Source organism: Mobula hypostoma, chromosome 25 (assembly GCF_963921235.1).
Source record: "Mobula hypostoma chromosome 25, sMobHyp1.1, whole genome shotgun sequence".
Lineage (NCBI taxonomy): Eukaryota > Metazoa > Chordata > Chondrichthyes > Myliobatiformes > Myliobatidae > Mobula > Mobula hypostoma.
The window spans coordinates 17,488,274-17,507,359 of record NC_086121.1 but is presented as its reverse complement, the minus strand read 5'-3'; the positions used below and the strand labels follow the sequence as shown (position 1 = coordinate 17,507,359).

General features: G+C 41.6%; 1 protein-coding gene across 7 annotated transcripts in view; it reads left to right on the top strand.

Moving 5' to 3' along the window:
- Positions 1 to 17,500: 17,500 nt before the first annotated feature.
- Positions 17,501 to 19,086, top strand: part of LOC134337713 (calmodulin-binding transcription activator 1-like) — a 1,241,580-nt gene continuing 1,239,994 nt past the window's right edge. For all 7 annotated transcript variants that reach the window (XR_010016050.1, XM_063032918.1, XM_063032917.1 and 4 more), the window contains exon 1: positions 17,501 to 17,589. Coding sequence is in view for 6 of the 7 variants with exons in the window: in XM_063032918.1 (XP_062888988.1) it covers positions 17,565 to 17,589 (25 nt within the window). In the remaining variant the exon portion in view is untranslated. The remainder of the gene's footprint in view (positions 17,590 to 19,086) is intronic.

Below are 19,086 nucleotides of genomic sequence, written 5' to 3'. Positions count from 1 at the left end.
GGGTTTCTGAATCTTGAAAGGTTGAGCAATGCGAGTTGAACTTTCAGATGAATATTCAGCATTTTCTAACTCTTGCACTTCCCGATTTTTTTTGTTTTTCTTATTAGTGTTTATTTCCTTTAGCTGTCTACCCCTACCTGCCAATTCAAGCCTCTCTTAATGATCCTTGTTGAAACCTACCCCTTGTCCAGCTGCGTGATCACCTATCCTGAGATCTTTTCATTAGGTATATTCTTACCTGGTTATACACTCAGCGGCCACTCTACTAGGTACACCTGTACATTAATGCAAATATCTCATCAGCCAATCATGTGTCAGCAACTCAGTGCATAAAAACACACAGGCATGGTCAAGAGGTTCAGTTGTTCAGACCAAACATCAGAATGGGGAAGAAATGTGATCTCAGTGCCTTTGACTGTGGTGTGATTTGTGGTGCCAGACGGGGTGGTTTGAGTATCTCAGAAACTGCTGATCTCTTGGGATTATCATGCACAACAGTCTCTAGAATTTACAGCGAATAGTGGGAAAATTGAAAAAACATCCGGTGAATGGGAGTTCTGTGGCTTTCTTAATGAGAGAGGTCAATGGCTAGATTGGTTCAAGCCATCAGGATGGCGACAGTAACTCAAATAACCATGCACTACAGCAGTTCTATACAGAAGAAAACTTTAAGCACACAACACATTGAACCTTAAGGTCGACCACAACAGCCGAAAACCATGAATGTACACTCAGTGGCCACTTTATTAGGTACATGAGGTACCTAATAAAATGGCCACTGAGTGTATTTTGATAAACCTGCTCTTCTTCATTTGATATGCCTGAATATCTATCTAAATTTGATATCCTCAATATTTATCTGCATTAATCCAATTTTACATCTTGCCAATGAGGTAACACTGGTGAAAGTGCAGCTCTCCCTTGGTACTTTGGCAGCTAACGTCGTAGACTCATATCCTGAAAAGGGAATTGAACCTGCACAGAAGTAGATAGTTTACCAGTAAGTCAAACATACAAGATAATGACCAGAAATGGATAAAGACATCTTGGAACCATGATCAGCAAGATCACTTAGGTCTTCACTGCAGTTCCTGTAATGTTGAATTCGTATTTATATATCCGACTCTGCTTCTCCCACTTATCACAGTGTTTGGGAAGCTAGAATCAGCACCATTTTGTATCATTGTTAAGGATTCTAAGAAAACTAGTCTGGGCTAGTGCAAGGGAACATTGCATCAAACTGTTCAGAATGAACAAACCAAGGCCCCATCTTGTACATGAAGGAATGCAGGTAATTCCTGCAAGAAGGGGAATTATCGTAAGACCAAAGACTTAAGCTAACATTCCTCCCATTGGGCTCAGCATTAGCAAATCATTTTGCCCCCCTCCCTTGACCCACGTTTCTGCTGCTTAGTCCATAAGGTGGAATTTCCCCCTCCTCTTTCACTTTACTTCTTTAAATACCCCTTTAAACCAATATTCTATTGCCAAACCCTTAATCACTGTGCTACTGGCTCCCCGAATTCCTTGGTGTTAAATATTGCATGATAACAATGCTGTAAAGAAACTTGGGATCTTTCACTACAGGTACTAAATAAGTCCAAGTTTTTTCTGTTTTTGTTTGTCATGCTTACTAAAGATAATTACCCATTTCACTGCTCTCTGTTGGACCTTGCGAATAGAATGCCAAGTTTGCCTACATTATTTCAAAATGAGTCTATTGGTGATGAGGATGCCTAATGAATGGCATGAGACGCCTTAGAGTCATAGAGCACTACAGGACAGAAACAGGTTCTTCGGCCCATCTAGTCTTTGCTGAACTGTTATTTTGCCTAGTTAAATTGACCCACACCTAGACTATACCTCTCCATAGCCCTCCCATCCATGTACATATACAAAATTCTCTTAGAAGTTCTTTCCAAATCTGCCATCTGGTTGTTGTGGATGTAACTGGCCATTACATCATTGCACTCTAAGGGAAGGGAACAAAATTATTTCCAATATAATAGCTGTGGTGACCAAAAAGAGCTTGATGCCATTGGGCCACAAGAGTTTCTGCAGATGCTGCAAATCTTGAGCAACACACCTGAAAGGCTGGAGGAACTCAGCAGGTTGGGCACATGGTTGCTCCATTTCCCTCCAAAGAGGCTGCCTGCCCAGCTGGAATCTTCCAGCATTTTGTGTGTAATATCACCAGGTGCCGGGAATGAAAGAATCATGTGTTCGCATCCCATTGAAAAGCACATGTTAAAGAGAAAATTTGTTCCTTAAACTAAGAGCCAAGTGAATCCTTGGGGGAGAAGGAGATGTGCTGCACTGAAACCAGATCATGACAGGATGTCTAGGTTTTGTAGAAAACGTGCAGAGAGCTAAAGAACATCCTCACTAACGGCAGGTTTACTAAATAAATGTGCTAAATTAGAGACTACAAGAGAATATGTTGTTCCAGGCTTCCTCAAGTGGGTAGTTCCCACAGAAATGATTTCCCAAGTTCTTAGATTTCCTCCTGAATTTTCCCAGGGGGAATTACAGAGCTGCCAGTGTTTGAGAATCTGCCCTTGTCTAACACATACAGCAGTTGGAACACAAATCCCTTTGGAATCTGCAGAATGAAACAGTTCACTTCCAACTTGAATATGTAGGAGTGTTTTACATGACTGGTGATTGAAAAGGATAAGTAAGTGTTACATAGTTATGCTACATATTTTATTGTTTGCTATAATATATGCAGAAGAAACCTTATTCTGTTCTTCATTCTCATTGTATTAAGATTACAATATTGGTACATGTTTAGCTATTGCATAAGAGGGAATTATATCTTCCTCTCCTGAAGGTGCTGACTCAGGCTAGGGTGCTACTGCATGCGCATTGGTTATCCTCTGTGAACATCACCAGGATATTCAACTCAAAGATTCAAAGTAGATTTATTATCAAAGAACATATAAATTACACAACCTTGAGGTTTGTTTGCTCACAGGCAGCCTCAAAGCAAGAAACCCGAAAGAACCCAATTAAAAAAAAATAAAGACCAACCCCCAATGTGCACAAAGAGAAAAAAAACACAAATCATGTAAACAACAGAAAAGAGCAACAACAGAACTCTGAACCAAATTAAGTCCTCAGATCCAAATCCCCAGAGTAGCCTGGAGTAGGCCCAAAGCCTCGGTATTCAGTTCATCATATTGGCGGGGCAAATCGCTGCAAAGTTCGCAGACACAAAGCACAGCAGCCGGGGGGCAGTCCCACGCCGTGGAGAGAGAAGTCCCCAGGCTATCTGGGCCGGCGTTTAAATTGCCCGAATTGTGGATTGTACATTGGATTAGGACCCAGGCTCCGCCGTGGTGAAGCGAATTGCTCGGGGCCCTAGAATGTGCTGCTGAGCAATTTGCCTTGGGCCTAGATTTCGCTGCCGAAGAAACGGTTCTCGACCTTTCCAAAGCGGCTTGGCACTGGTAAGAGGCTATCACTAAAAATGTGGTTTTGATGTTTGCAAATATACACAGTCCAAAAGGACTACAAAACCTTGATTTGTGTCCCTCAGAGAATAAGTGTAAATCCTTGAACAGCAGCCTGCCTGAGATCAACTAAATGAAATTAAATCTGAGTTCAAAATTGATTTCAAGTCAAAATGGTTGTACAATGAATATGAACGCATCTGTACCCACTATCTTTTATCGCGCCTAATCACTTCTTTTGATCAGACTAATGGATCTACATTGTTATTGCTCCTGGTAGGTTGCATGACACATTATTTTAACAGGACCATGTAATTCTCAATGAAATATTCTAATATTAAGACCAAGTTGAGTCCCTTTAAGGCAGTCACTCATTGATCAACAGCCTATAGTGCAAATTTTCCATCTGCTTTTAATAGGTGACTGCTGAGGTCACACTGAGCTTGTGGATAATACAAGCCCTGGAGGTGCTAGTTTGCTTAGCTGTGCGTCAGAATTACAAGCTTGAATATATACTTGGGATGACATGTTGGGATACCTCATGTCTGTCAGAGGTGAGGCCTCAAGTTTCATAGCAGATGGAATGATCAGCACAGCATTGAAGTAACAGTCCAGATCATAAGCTCAGGTCTCCAGAATGGGTCTTCAATCATCGCATTTTGATTCAGAGTCAAAATTGCTTCCACTCAGCCAAAGGTGATACTTGTGCGGTACGGAAGCTGCCAGGCATCGAACCAAAAGACCCTACAGAAGATAGTAAATTCCATTGAGATGGTCAGTGGGGTCTCCCTTCCTCCGTCTGCGACATTTACATTGTCAACGAGAGGCCCGAAACGTTGTTGAGGATCCCTACCACCCATCCTGTAATCTCTTTGACCCACTATCATCAAGAAGGAGGTACAGGAGCATCAGGACTAGGACTGCCAGACTGGGCAACAGCTTCTTCCCTCAGTCTGTGAGACTAATGAATACCCTGTCACCACTAAGGTCTCGTCACTAGGACAGTGAGCTGCTTACCGCTTACTGTTTATCTGTGCTGTGCACTACATGCATTTTGAATGATATTTTATAAAATTATTTCTGGTAATATTTTGTTTTGTGTTGTGTCTGTTTTATGGGTGCTCTGTGGTCTGGAGGAAGGTTGTTTTGTTTGGTTTTGTATTTGTACAGTTAGATGACTGAAGAACTTAAACAATTTTACTGTACAGTTGCTATGTGTTATCTATGTCCGAGGCCTACCTTGGTCAGAGTTGACCATGGATATTGCATCCTAGCTGTCTAGGATCGCAAGCCTGGGCAGTACCATATGGAGAGCAAGCTGTTGCCCTCTCCATGTTTCTGATGAACCCAAAGAAACAGCAGAGATCGATACAGTTTGGTACCAGCAGCATCACAGAGTTGCCTGTCAACATTGAACTCAATGTAGGACTGCCTTAGGGACTCTAGCTCTGGATTTTTCCCTTGGGGTTTACTCCCGAAGCCTTCCCCGTGATTGGGTATAGCATCAAGGCAGTGGAGTCTGAGATCAGTTTTCCCTCCTCCTAGATGAACTGCCAACCGCAGCTGATGAGGCCCATCTGCCCAAAGCGTCTGGCTTTAAGGCGCCAGTAACCCTCCTTTGCCCCTTCTCCTGTCAATAGAAACAATTCCGCCGGGCTTAGTAGCTAAGTCACACGTGAAGGCCTGGAGCCGGACTTGGTTGTCAGAGGCTATCTGAGGTACACACAGTTGGGAGCATTTAATAGGTAGTGGGAACTTGTCCCCATTACCACCCCCAGCTATAACAACCTTAAGGAACCATATGTCTTATAAAAGTTATTAATATTAATTTTTACCTGCATGTTAAAATAACAACAACAAATGTAACTGGGACACTGCTGAGTTTCCCCACTAGATGGAGTAGATAGCTCTACTTTTATGTGCTGTGCTGATGATCAATGAAGATGGCAGGATGGGTATGAGTTTCTTTAGATCATCAAGAAATCAGAACTGAACAAGTTTAGAAGTAATTTGATCAGGGTGTTTCAAATTGTCATAGGATTGAATAGAGTAAACAAAATGAAACTATTTCCTATGGGAGCAGATTTAGGATGATTAGTGAAAGTATCAGAAATGACAGAAAGAAAACCTTTTCTGCCAATGACATAAACATTTGGAATACATCACCTGATATGGTGCTGGGTACTAGAAATATACTTAGTGGCCATTTTATTAGGTGCAGGAGAGGAACCCAGTGTGATCTTCTGCTGCTGTAGCCCATTCACTTCAAGATTTGACATGTTGTGTATTCAGAGATGTTCTTCTGCACACCACTTTGTAATGGGTGGTTATTTGAGTTACTGTCACCTACCTGTCAGCCTGGCCATTCTCCTCTGACCTCTCTCATTAACAAAACGTTTTCACCCACAAAACTGCTGCTCACTGGATGATTTTGTTTTTGCTTTTCACACCATTCTGTGTTCAGCTGGGAAAAAGCCTCTGACTATCCACATGGTCAATGCCTCTCATCATCTTATACACCTCTATCAGGTCACCTCTCATCCTCCACTGCTCCAAGGAGAAAAGGCCAAGTTCACTCAATCTATTCTCATAAGGCATGCTCCCCAATCCAGGCAACATCCTTGTAAATCCCCTCTGCACCCTTTCTATAGTTTCCACATCCTTCCAGTAGTGAGGTGACCAGAACTCAGCACAGTACTCCAAGTGACGTCTGATCAGGATCCTATATAGCTGTAACATTACCTCTCGGCTCTTAAACTCAATCCCACGGTTGATGAAGGCCAATGTACCATATGCCTTCTTAACCACAGAGTCAACCTACGCAGCAGCTTTGAGTGTCCTATGGACTCAGACCCCAAGATCCCTCTGATCATCCGCACTGCCAAGAGTCTTACCATTAATACTATATTCTGCCATCATACTTGACCTACCAAAATGAACTACCTCACAATTATCTGGGTTGAACTCCATCTGCCACTTCTCAGCCCAGTTTTGCATCCCAGTGATGTCCCGCTGTAACCTCTGACAGCCCTCCACACTATCCACAACACCCCCAACCTTTGTGTCATCAGCAAATTTACCAACCCATCCCTCCAATTCCTTATCCAGGTCATTTATGAAAATCACGAAGAGAAGGGGTCCCAGAACAGATCCCTGAGGCACACCACTGGTCATCGACCTCCATGCAGAATATGACCCATCCACAACCACTCTAGTGAATTAGTGAATAAAAAGTTAGAAACAAAATTGTGAATGATGGAGACAACGAAAAGGAGATGCATTACAGGGTGAAGGTGCAGAGTCTGTGTGTCATAAGTAACATTTTGGGCTGTATGAAAGAAGATGGTAAAGATTAGTGAATAAAAAAGCATAGCTAGAGGAGAGGTGACAAGAAGAAGTTAGAATACCTGAAAAACCAAGACATAAAGGGATACACACAGAGAGTGATGGAGGAACTCAGCAAGTCAAGCAGCGTCTATGGAGGGGAATAAAGAATCAATGGTTTGGGCCAAGACTCCTCATAAGGACAAAGGGAATAACTTTTTATGTTCTGTGAGTCTATGGTTTTATAAATGTAAGCTTCAACATTTCCCAAGCACAACAATGAAATGTGTATTGCAGAAATGCTGAGTTATCTTTGTATGATATCATGGACAATAGTATATTCCTATTAATATGCCTACCTTCATGTCCTGCCTCCGTTATAACCCTATGTTTTTTACAACCCCACTTTGGGCAACACTGCAGAACAGAAACAGAGCACCATATGAATGCTCAATCTGCAGGCTTGTTAGAAATGTCACCTTCAAGCTACAATCACCAACTGGAAGTTTTACATCTTTTGGCACCAATTTTCTCTCTCTTTTCTCCTCAGCTGTTGGTATCAAATAACTGCAAAGGCAAAATCAGCCTTTGATTTCTTGCTGAATGGCCCAACATCAAATATGAACAATGTTGTGCAAGTTATTCAACCACATGTGTCTTAGAGGAGAATCTAAGCACATTGTAAAGAAATAGGCATTGGATAATGATTGAAAGTAAGAATCCTCAGGTTTCCTTCCACCTCTTTCATTTGCTGAGGGATACTGGGACCAGCTGCAGTAATTTTGCATTATGGGAACAAGAGAGGAGGGGTGATGGGAATAAAATTGATGCCAAAGACACATATTTTTCACTTCTTGGAATCATGTCCACTACCAGGCTTAGTTTAGCTAATTCAGCACCAACTGGGATTAATCCCTGGGATTTTGTGGTCTTTATGTTTCTGTTACAATTGACAAACTACTTGAAAGGTTTCCAATGATGATGGGCACGTTGTGAGTAAAATATGTGGAGTGAAGATTTCATGTCTGGGAGATCTGCAAAATGACAATGACTGCAACAACTTGCAAGAGAAATCACTGCTTTCCCCTCTTTGGAGTGTGTTAATTTAATACTGATAACACTTCAAAATGTACTATTACTGTAACAATACAAGACATTTCCAAGAATGGTACCACGAATGAGGCACTTCACATAACATGAAATGACAGAAGAAACTGGAATTCTTTTCCCTTTGAATAGAGAAGGTTAAAAAGATGATTTATGTTTTATCACAAGAAGGTAAGTGCATGCCAAAATCTATCCATATACTTTGTACGTACATACAAAGGAAAATATTGTGCAAGCTGTAAATCTGAAATAATAAACGATAAAAGGAGGAAACACTCAGCACGTCATCAGGCAATCCTGGGAAGAGAGAAATAAATGTTTCAGATCGCAAACCTCTTCTATGAACTTCGAGTTAGTGATATACAGATTTATAAAAAGTTGTGGTCTGAAACCAAGGGAGCATTGGTTAGGATCGGAAATTCTTCAGCTCAGTGTTGAGTGAGGAGGGATTTTTATCATTCCACTTATGTACAATTATGAACTCATGAATGAATACACTGTCCCTTGCGTCCACACTGGCATTCGATCTTGTCTTATCTGACTGGAATCCTTCAATTTCATGTCCCCATTGATCCCCCTAGTAACCTTTCATTTCATTGCTTATCAAGAAAACATATATTCCTTCCTCTCCCCCACCTCTTTATTCTGGCATCTGCCCCTTCCGTTCCAGTCCTGAAGAAGGGTCTCGGTCTGAAATGTCGACTGTTATTCACTTCCATAGATGCTTCCTGACCTGCTGAGTTTCTCCAGCATTTTGTGTTTGTAGCTTTTGATTTCCAGCATCTGCAGACTTTGTTATGTTAATACATATAACCCAGTCCTAAAGCTATCCAAAGACTCTGCTTCTATCAAAAAAGTGTTCCAAAGATGAGGAATACCGTCTCATCTCCTTGAAAGGATGAGATGTGATCCCTGAACTTCATTATACCATTGCAGAAGGTCAGTAAAGCCAATATGTCAATATCTCTTTCAGATACTGGACAACAGTTGGCGATTCAAATTAAGTGAAGAGTCTCATTAAACAAAGAACTCACAAAGAGAGAAACCATATTTCTCCATTGTGTGCCTACTGCCATACAGGCAAATTGTTTCAAGCCTGGTCCTTTCATAGGGATCTGAAGGTCAATGCAACAATCTTTTGAGTATGGACTCAATGTTACATAAATCATATAGATTGTATCCTGTCTTAAACAATGAAGTAAGTGAGTCAGTGTTGGAGGCAGATACACTAGTAAAATATAAGAGACTGCTAGACAGGTATATGGAGAAATTTAAGGTGGGGGCTTATACGGGAAGCAGGGTTTGAGGGTCGGCACAACATTGTGGGCCGAAGGGCCTGTACTGTGCTGTACTATTCTATGTTCTATGTAACAAAATACAAGCATCCAAATAACCTTTCAACTTTGGCATACTTTACTCTGATATTAAGCCTTCCTCACACAATACCATGCAAAAGTCTTGGGCACATATATATATATCAGGGTTGCCTAAGACTTTTGCACTGTACTGTATTTGTCAATGAGCAAGTTTGTAAATCTGGTGGGAGCAAAGGATGGCAAAGGTGGAGCACCATGGGAAGGGTGTGAGACAGGTGGCAGAGTAGGAGTGCTGGGGCAGGGGTTGATGTGGGTGCAGACACACCCACGACCGAGGCACCAGGCAAGGTCACTTTATTCCAAACAACTGGTTTATTGATCAATACAGAATGTCTCTCTGGTGCTTCCCACACCCTCCCCTCTCCCTGCCCCCTTCCCACACTCAATCCACGATAGAGACCCATATCAGAATCAGGTTTATCATCTCTCAAACATGTCATGAAATTTGTTTTTTTTTGCAGCAGTACATTTGCATTTGCAGCAGTCAATACATAAAATTACGACAGTACTGTGCAAAAGTCTTAGGCACCCTATCTATATACATACAGTGGCATGCAAAAGTTTGGGCACCCCTGGTCAAAATTTCTGTTACTGTGAATAGCTAAGCGATTAAAAGATGAACTCAACACCTCATATATCGTTTGGGTAGTCTCCAGCCCCTTGGTATGAACAGTGAATTCTCCAACTTCCGGTAATTCCCTCCCCCTCCTGTCCCCCATCCCAGTTTCACTCTGCCCTCTCCCCCAGCTGCCTATCACCTCCCTCATGGTTCCACCTCCTTCTACTACCCATTGTGCTTTCCCCTATTCCTTCTTCACCTTTCCTGCCTATCCCCTCCCTGCTAACCCTCCCCCACTCCTTTATCTTTCCCCTTACTGGTTTTTCAGCTGACAGCTACCAGCCTTCTCCTTCCCACCCTCCCCGCCCCCCCACCTTCTTTATAGGACCTCTGCCTCTTCCTTCTTCAGTCCTGATGAAGGGTTCCGGCCCGAAACATTGACTGATCGTTTCCATGGATGCTGCCCGACCTGCTGAGTTCCTCCAGCGTGTTGCCAGTGTTGCTAAAAGATGAACTGATTTCCAAAAGGTATAAAGTTAAAGATGACACATTTCTTTAATATTTTAAGCAAGAAAACTTTTTATTTCCATCTTTTACAGTTTCAAAATAACAAAAAAGGAAAAGGGCCCAAAGCAAAAGTTTGGGCACCTTGCATGGCAGTACTTAGTAACACCCCCTCTGGCAAGTATCACATCTTGTAAATGCTTTTTGTAGCCAGCTAAGAGTCTTTCAATTCTTGATTGGGGGATTTTTGCCCATTCTTCCTTGCAAAAGGCTTCTAGTTCTGTGAGATTCTTGGGCCGTCTTGCATGCACTGCTCTTTTGAGGTCTATCCACAGATTCTCGATGATGTTTAGGTCAGGGACTGCGAGGGCCATGGCAAAACCATCAGCTTGCGCCTCTTGAGGTAGTCCATTGTGGATTTTGAGGTGTGTTTAGGTTCATTATCCTGTTGTAGAAGCCATCTTCTTTTCATCTTCAGCTTTTTTACAGACAATGTGATGTTTTCTTCTAGGATTTGCTGGTACTTAATTGAATTCATTCTTCCCTCAATCAGTAAATGTTCCCCGTGCCACTGGTTGCAACACAAGCATGATTGATCCACCCCCGTGCTTGACAGTTGGAGAGGGGTTCTTTTCATGAAATTCTGCACCCTTTTTTCTCCAAACATATCTTTGCTCATTGCGGCCAAAAAGTTCTATTCAAAAGGTTCAAAGGAACATCTAAACAAGCCTGATGCATTTTTGAAACAAGTCCTGTGGACCGATGAAGTTAAAATAGAATTTTTTTGGCCGCAATGAGCAAAGGTTGTTTGGAGAAAAAAGGGTGCAGAATTTCATGAAAAGAACACCTCTCCAACTGTTAAGTACAGGGGTGGATCAATCATGCTTTGGGCTTGTTTTGCAGCTAGTGGCACGGGGAACATTTACTGATAGAGGGAAAAATGAATTCAATTAAATACCAGGAAATTTTGGAAGCAAACATCACACCGTCCGTAAAAAAGCTTAAGATGAAAAGAGGATGGCTTCTGCAACAGGATAATGAACCTAAACACACCTCAAAATCCACAGTGGACTACCTCAAGAGGCGCAAGCTGATGGTTTTGCCATGGCCCTCGCAGTCCCTGACCTAAACATCATCGAGAATCTGTGGATAGACCTCAGAAGAGCAGTGCATGCAAGATGGCCCAAGAATCTCACAGAACTAGAAGCCTTTTGCAAGGAAGAATGGGTGAAAATCCCCCAATCAAGAATTGAAAGACTCTTAGCTGGCTACAAAAAGCTTTTACAAGCTGTGATACTTGCCAAAGGGGGTGTTACTAAGTACTGACCACGCAGGGTGCCCAAACTTTTGCTTTGGGCCCTTTTCCTTTTTTGTTATTTTGAAACTGTAAATGATGGAAATAAAAAAGTTTTCTTGCTTAAAATATTAAAGAAATGTGTCATCTTTAGCTTTATACCTTTTGGAAATCAGTTCATCTTTTACTCGCTTAGCTATTTACAGCAACAGAAATTTTGACCGGGGTGCCCAAACTTTTGCATGCCACTGTGTGTGTGTGTGTGTGTGTGTGTATATAAATGATATAATAAACAAAACAAATATCTGCCGAAGACTTTTGCACAGTACTGTAGGTCAAGGGACTCTCCTTCCAGATTTCATCCTATGTGGTTGTTCTCCCTGGGCCTGATAACATGATGTTGCGTTCTCATTCATCAGGGTCAGTGGTGCATCCTCAGGTATCACGCGTTTATTTTTGTCAAGCAAGTCTCTTTGGTGGTATCCTTTCTGTTATTCTTCTGCTGTGAAACTCCATGGTGACAAGTGATCCGATGTATGCTGTGTTGTGAATCACCACTGCCATCTGCTATATCTGTTTTGATTGGATATGGGCGTTATTTTCATTTTATCTCCAACTCTTGTTTGACACCTCTGTTGCAATATTATGACTGACTCCTTTTGGTTCCTGCATTCTAATGAGGATCCTTTGCATCCTCTTTGGTTTTCTCTGGAGTAATTATCTCGGTGGCACATGATTAGTGTGTATATAGATGGTTCTCCCGTATGTATTTGCTGAAGCTTGTTCAGACCAAAGATCACAGCATGGAATCCTTCTCAATATGCACATGGCATGTCACTGCATCAGTCAGAGCTCTGCTTTTGTGTGCAATCAGCTGTCTCTCTTGCAAGATAATTGCTCTAAGTCCTTTACTGAGACGTCCAACTGTAGTGTCAACATCTTATCATCATCAAAGTACTGTGGCACAGGCTCTGCTGTGATGGTCTCCTAAATTCAGGAGATTGCTTACACATAGGTGTCTTCATCCTCCTTACTCAGCCAAGTGACTCGCACATCTCAGATTGGGCACAAATGTACTCAGATATTTGATGGACCCAGAAAGCATAGTATTCCTGTAACATTTATTGGGCTTAGCAACTCTGCTGCTGTCTTGTCTTTTACCGAATCTTCCTTCAGTTCTGGTGATCAAGTGATCCATAAAGGAGACTTCCTTTGTTTTGATTCAACCTTTGCCTGTTCATCACTTACTTCTCCCCAAATCTGCTTATGAGGGAGCTAATTCTAGATATGTGGAAAAAGTGAAATATTAATATCTCATCTTGGGTGATCTTAATCCCACAGAGGCTTTCAGGTGCAGCATTCAGACTTTGCTGGAATTTCTCTGGTGCTGTGTGGATATCAAATGGCATTATCTCCCAGTGGTATCTACCAAATGATGTGTTGAAAAAGTTTAAGTACTAGGTCTATGTATCAAAATGCATTCTTTGCATCCAGGGTAATGATATTTTTTTTGCCACAGCCAAGTTTGGAAAAAGATCTTATTACATTTTCATAGGGCAGTGGCTCCTGTATAAAGTTCCACTAAGTTCTCAGCTTGATGTTTTGATTTTTTCAATGAACACCAATATGGATATCCAAAAGTAGGCATATCTACTGGACCTACTCTCTCTTCAAAGTAACCTCTTCAAGACAGCCACAAAGACACAGCTTGGTGGATGTACTACCAACAGTTCCATCCCTTTAGATTCTCTGTTCAATGACATAGGCACCCCAGTACACCTCTGCCACCAGCGAAATGAACCAATGGACCTGGGGTGCAGATCTAGAGATCCACATAAGTTCCAAGGGTACAGAGACAGTCTTGCCCAAAAAGTGTAGGGATATAGAGCTGGATTCCTGGTAAGCTGATCCATTAGCTGTAGGTTGCAGAGAACAGTCTCGTGTCTTACACTTCCAGAGGAAGAGGCCAACAAGCCTGTGGATGCAAAATTGGTAAGTTTCAGTAAATAAGCCCTAATTCTAAGAAACTGAGAGCTGGTTTCCCATCAGATCAGTTTGGAGGCCCTAAAGTTTAGAGTGTGTTTCCTAGTAAACCCTCTTGACCTAGAATGAAGAGCTGGACCAGCAGAAAAGCCATGGTCATTGGGTTGTGGAGAATGACTTATTGTAGAAGATCCAGTAGCTCAAGGGTACAGAACTAGCCTTTCAGTAGCAGTGCCCACTGGTATGGATGTGTAACTTCCTGATCTACTATAGTAAAATATGCATAGCGGTTTTGGTTCACCTCCTCCAGAAAGGACCATCCAGATGGCTTCAATGTCATCTTGCTGAGCACTGATGGCACATTATTTATTGCTTTTAATTCCATTGCTGTGAAACAGAACCTTGGTTTGGACAGACTTTACGCGTTGACTTCAGGTCCAGTTAAAACATCACTGATTATTCTAGCACAAACATCTTGGTACGGATGCCACTTACTAGGTATTCCTTACACACATATGATCTGGTATGGCACCATATACGTTGCATTCAGCTAGTATTTTGCAACCACCCTCCCTCTGCAAAGCTCATTTCAGCCATTGTCTGAACGTTCAATGTCCCTTATTTATGCATTGTTGGTAGAATGGATTTTCCAAGGTACACATTGGGCACACTTACTTTCACAGCTACATGTTGTTGCTACAATACTTGCACCTTAGCTTCCTGTGTTCTGCTTCTTTGTTCCACTAGTCATGGCTTTGCATGTCTTTACACATTTTATTGGAGGGAACCCTGTCCCATGTTGTTGTATTTCCTCAGAATGGACTCTACAAATAATTCACTTTCTATGTGCAAATCTTTCCAATCTGTGAATCTGCAATTATCTGCTAACTCTGAGGTATTTATTAAGAAAATATCAGCAGAATTTCCCTGCTCAAGATTGTAAGTAGATCAGTGGTAATGTTAACTGTCTGAGGTCTTTATGGTACGGTACGATTCTTTTATCCACCATAGGTATCTCTATATGCAGTGCAGAGATTTCCATTCTGTGGACTGATTATCTGCCTGGAAATCCAGCAGCTCCTTCACTTGAATCATTGTTTCACAATGCTGGCCCCTTGTGTTTCAGGCTCGGAGAGCAACTTTCATTATTTTATTAACTAGCACTTCCAACAGCATCTCTCAGTAGCTCTCCCTAAGATACTGCAAAATAGTGAGTGATCTGAAGAATATCATTATTAAACAAAGGAATTTAGCAAAGAAAGAGAGGGGCTGCATTTCTTTACAGTGTGCCTGCTGTCACATAGGTAATTTGTTTTAGCCAGTTATTTCCTTGAAAATAGTAGACATATATCATGGTTTTTAAAGGAGTACACACCTAATATTACATAAACCACACAAAAAACTACAGGCTGAGTAGAAGAGGGTAGAGAATTAAAATGGAAAAGCAATTGAAGGCTCAGGGTCGACCTGGAAACTTGATGGTCAACTTTATGAAGTTATCCTTCATGAAGTGGAAAGGGGAAGTAATTTCAAGTTCCTAGATGTCAACATCTCTGAGGATCGATCCTGGGCAAAATATACCAATGCATTTACAAAGAAAGCACAGCAATGGCTATATTTCATTAGGAGTTTGAGCAAATTTGGTACGTCACCAGAGACACTCGTAAATTTCTACAGATGAACCATAGAGAGCATTCTAACTGGGTGCATCACCATCTGGTATGGGAGGGCCATTGGACAGGATTGAAATAAGCTGCAGAAGGTTGTGAACTCAGTCAGTTCTATCATGGGCACTAGTTTCCCCAGCTCCCAGTGCATCTTCAAGGAGAAATGCCCCAAAAAGGTGGCGTCCATGGTTAAGGACTGCCACCACCCAGGACTTGCAATCTTCTGATTGCTACCATCGGGAAGGAGGTACAGAAGCCCAAAGGCACATACTCAATGATTCAGGAACAGCTTCTTCCCCTCTACCATTAAATTTCTGATTGGTCGTTGAGCCCATGAACACCACCTCACTACTTTTTTCTCTTTTTGCACTACTTTTTAAATATAACTTTAAAAGATATATATACTGCAATTTACAATTATTATTTTGTATTTCAATGTACTGCTGCCACATAACAACAAGTTTCACGCCATATGCCAGTGATATTAAACCTGATTCTGAGCTATCCTGCAATGTTTGGTCTGCACAGGGTGAAATTTGCATCATATGTAGAAAAAAGTTTACGATATTATAAGTATATCAGTATTTCACTGGCATGGTGCACTGGCAATAGGAAGGGATTAGGGAAAACCGCAGGTGTATTCACCACATTTGTACAGCAAGGTTCCATGAGGAAGGGTGACCGAGGTATCTGAGATGCAGAATAATGGTACAGAAGGTGATTGAAGAATAGGCCCAGGTACAATACTATTTATTGTTTTGAACTGGGCATCACTGTTATGACTTGTAATAAGTGCCTATCCTCAATTTCCTGCAAGGCACCATTTTTTGAAAGTTATCATCATTCTGGTGAGGTCACTTTAAATATATTTCATTTCTTGGGGAGTGATTCAGAGGAAACAAATAGTAGGCTGCTTGGGAAGGGAACCTGCAGGAAACAGCGTCCTTGTTGCTGGCTGACGTCACAGATTTGGGAGGTGCCTGAGTAGGCCTGGTGCTGGTAGTGGGGAGAGGGGGAATAATGAGTGTTTAGGGTGGTTGGTGGGTTACCAATCACACAGTAATATTTATCGTTTGGTGCTCCCTGCTCAATGCTTCACTCATCCAAGGAAACGGTGAGTATTCCATCATTCACCTGCCCCATCCCTTCCTCCCATGCTCCACAGCTATCATATTGGATTCTTTCTTCTTCAGCCCTTTAACACTCCCACCTTCTCACTTCACCTCTTCCTCCTCACTTGGCTTCACTAATCACCTTCAGCTCCTTCTCCTCCTGTTCTAGCTTCTGCCCCCTTCCTCTCCAGTCCTAATTAAGGGTCTTGGCCTAACATCGACTCCTTCCCCCTCCACTCCAAAGATGCTGCCTGATGAGCCGAGTCCCTCCAGCAATTTGCATGCCATTTTCTGGATTTCCAGCACCTGCAGAATTTCTTGCGTATATCCCTTCCTTTCTTCTCCCTATACTGGCTACATCCCCCTTTATACTCTCAGACCTGATAGAGGGGCTTGACTCAAAACTCCACTCATGCTCTATCCCTTTGCTTCCACAGGTGTCGCTTAGCCCAGTGACTTCGTCTCGCAGAGTTTTGCTCCAGATTCCAGCGTTCATTTTCTTTTGTCTCTCCATGTTCCTGACTGGTGCCTTGTAAAAAGGCTCTGAGGTGTCAGGACCAGAATCAGTCACCACAAGATATCCAGTTTCTGACCAGCTCTTGAAGCCACAGTACTTCTGCGGCTGGTTCAAGTGACCTCCAAGATATTGATAATAGGGGAATTCAGCCATAGTAGCGATGATCTCACGATTACCGTGAATGATGTTCCAAGAGTTACGGCGCTGATTAGGGAGAACCAACCTATGCTGATGTTTACGACCCATCTTGCTTTCAGTTCACATTCGTTCGTCGTTACTAGTTCAGTCACGGGAACTGGGAGCGAAATCCCCAAATCTCACGAGATTTACTCTTGGTTACGCGAGCACGAGAAGAATTTTCTCTTTCCCCAAGAGGCGCGCGCGCGCGGACACACGCACGTAAGGAACGCGTACGCCTTTCTGGGCGGTCACAACCTAACCCGATAACCGGAAGTTCCCGGTCGATGATGGACTTACATTCTAACCAATAGCACATCGATCCGACAAGCGAAGAGGCGGGAAGGTGGGGCGGTCGGCCCAATGATCTGGTCGCCATTGGAAGGGAGCGAAGAGGGGGGCGGGGTGGGTTCTGTGCCCGGTGCTCAAGGTTGGTTGAGCGGCGGTTTCTCCGGCGGTCGGGTTTAGGGATGTAAGTGGGGGACTGAAATGGCTGCCGAAAAGAAGCCGGAAGGTAAGGGTCTAAGGAGGAGGGGTTGAGAGAAAAATATAAGTGTGTGTAAAATATCACTGGTATTTAATATTTATTTATGATGACAACCTGCTGGACGACGAAAAAAAGCTGAATCTGACAGAACAAGGGGGTGTGAAGCGCTGCAAATGGAGCAAAAACGGTTTATCGTAAATATAGAAAACCGTTATGTGTGGAGTATAGAGAAGGGCAAACTATTTCCTTACAGAAATAGAGTCAATGTCCGAATTAATTTTCGTGTTCAGCAAACTGTCACTTTCTATAGAGAGAAAAAATAATTAATATTTTAAAAATCAAATATACAAGGTTGTTTGGTATTTGCTGGCGGTAAACTCCACAAGAGGGCGGTAACAGATTGTTTATCTGGTGTGAAAGTGATTTAACTCCTCTCGCACTGTCAAATACTGGAATACTTGAAGTAATGTACTCCAGAATAACTCGCAAGATCACTGTCGACAAGTGGATATTGCATATAAAGTGTCACCTCCGATATATATTTGTTTTGACTTTAGTTGAGGCATAGTTGTAGAAGGCTGAAACGTTGGCGGTTACATATACACAATTTCAAGTATTAATGGAAGATCACCGTCAGAAGTTTGATTTTGCTTGATTAATCTTTTTGTCAATTCTAGTTTTAGACAAAAGATCACGTTTTCAATCTATTTACTTTGGAAAAAAGTTGGTTCGTTTTTAAATATTTACAACTCGATTCCTTTTCAAGTGCAGCGTGTTAAAAGACATTTTCATATTGAATTTCCTTCCCTTTTACTATTTTAATGAAAGTAGTAATGGTGCAGTACAATAAACACATTTTCAGGCGCTGATGTTTTGAAGCTATAAGTATGAAAATACAATGAACTTTTGTATGTTGATTGTTGTATAGAGACTGAATAGTATGCAATTTTCTTGTACGTACAAGAATTTGTGCAAGTAAGAAAGCATTAGGTGATATGGTAATTCCAAGTAAATTCAAATTACTAGAAAGTATTATTTATTCCATTAACATAAAATAATGGGTAAGCTGGTTTACTTCAAAGATTTATAGAATATGAACATAGCGTATACATTACAGAAAAAAACTAAAGATGAAGCAAAATGTATTAAATTACATGCAAATTTGTCAGTTTATTATTGGAAGAAATTTGCAGGAAAATAGGGCCAAATTACCCTTTTTAAAGCAAATATATTTTAAAAATAAAATCACTTATTACTGAAGAGCATGCAAGTCAATTTTAATATGTCTTGGTATATCAGTGATTTTAATTTGGGCTGAAATGAAGATTTTCTTATACCTATCCAATAATAGAAATTATTCACATATTGTGTGCCTGTTTTTAATGGAGTATTTTTAAAGGTTTAAAAAAAAGTCTCATGTTAATTGTCAATGTGTTCCAAGAATACACATTCCTGGAATTGTTAAGGAATTGGGAAGGAGACAGCCTTAACCCTTTGTTTCACAGCAGCTGTTTGACATGCAAA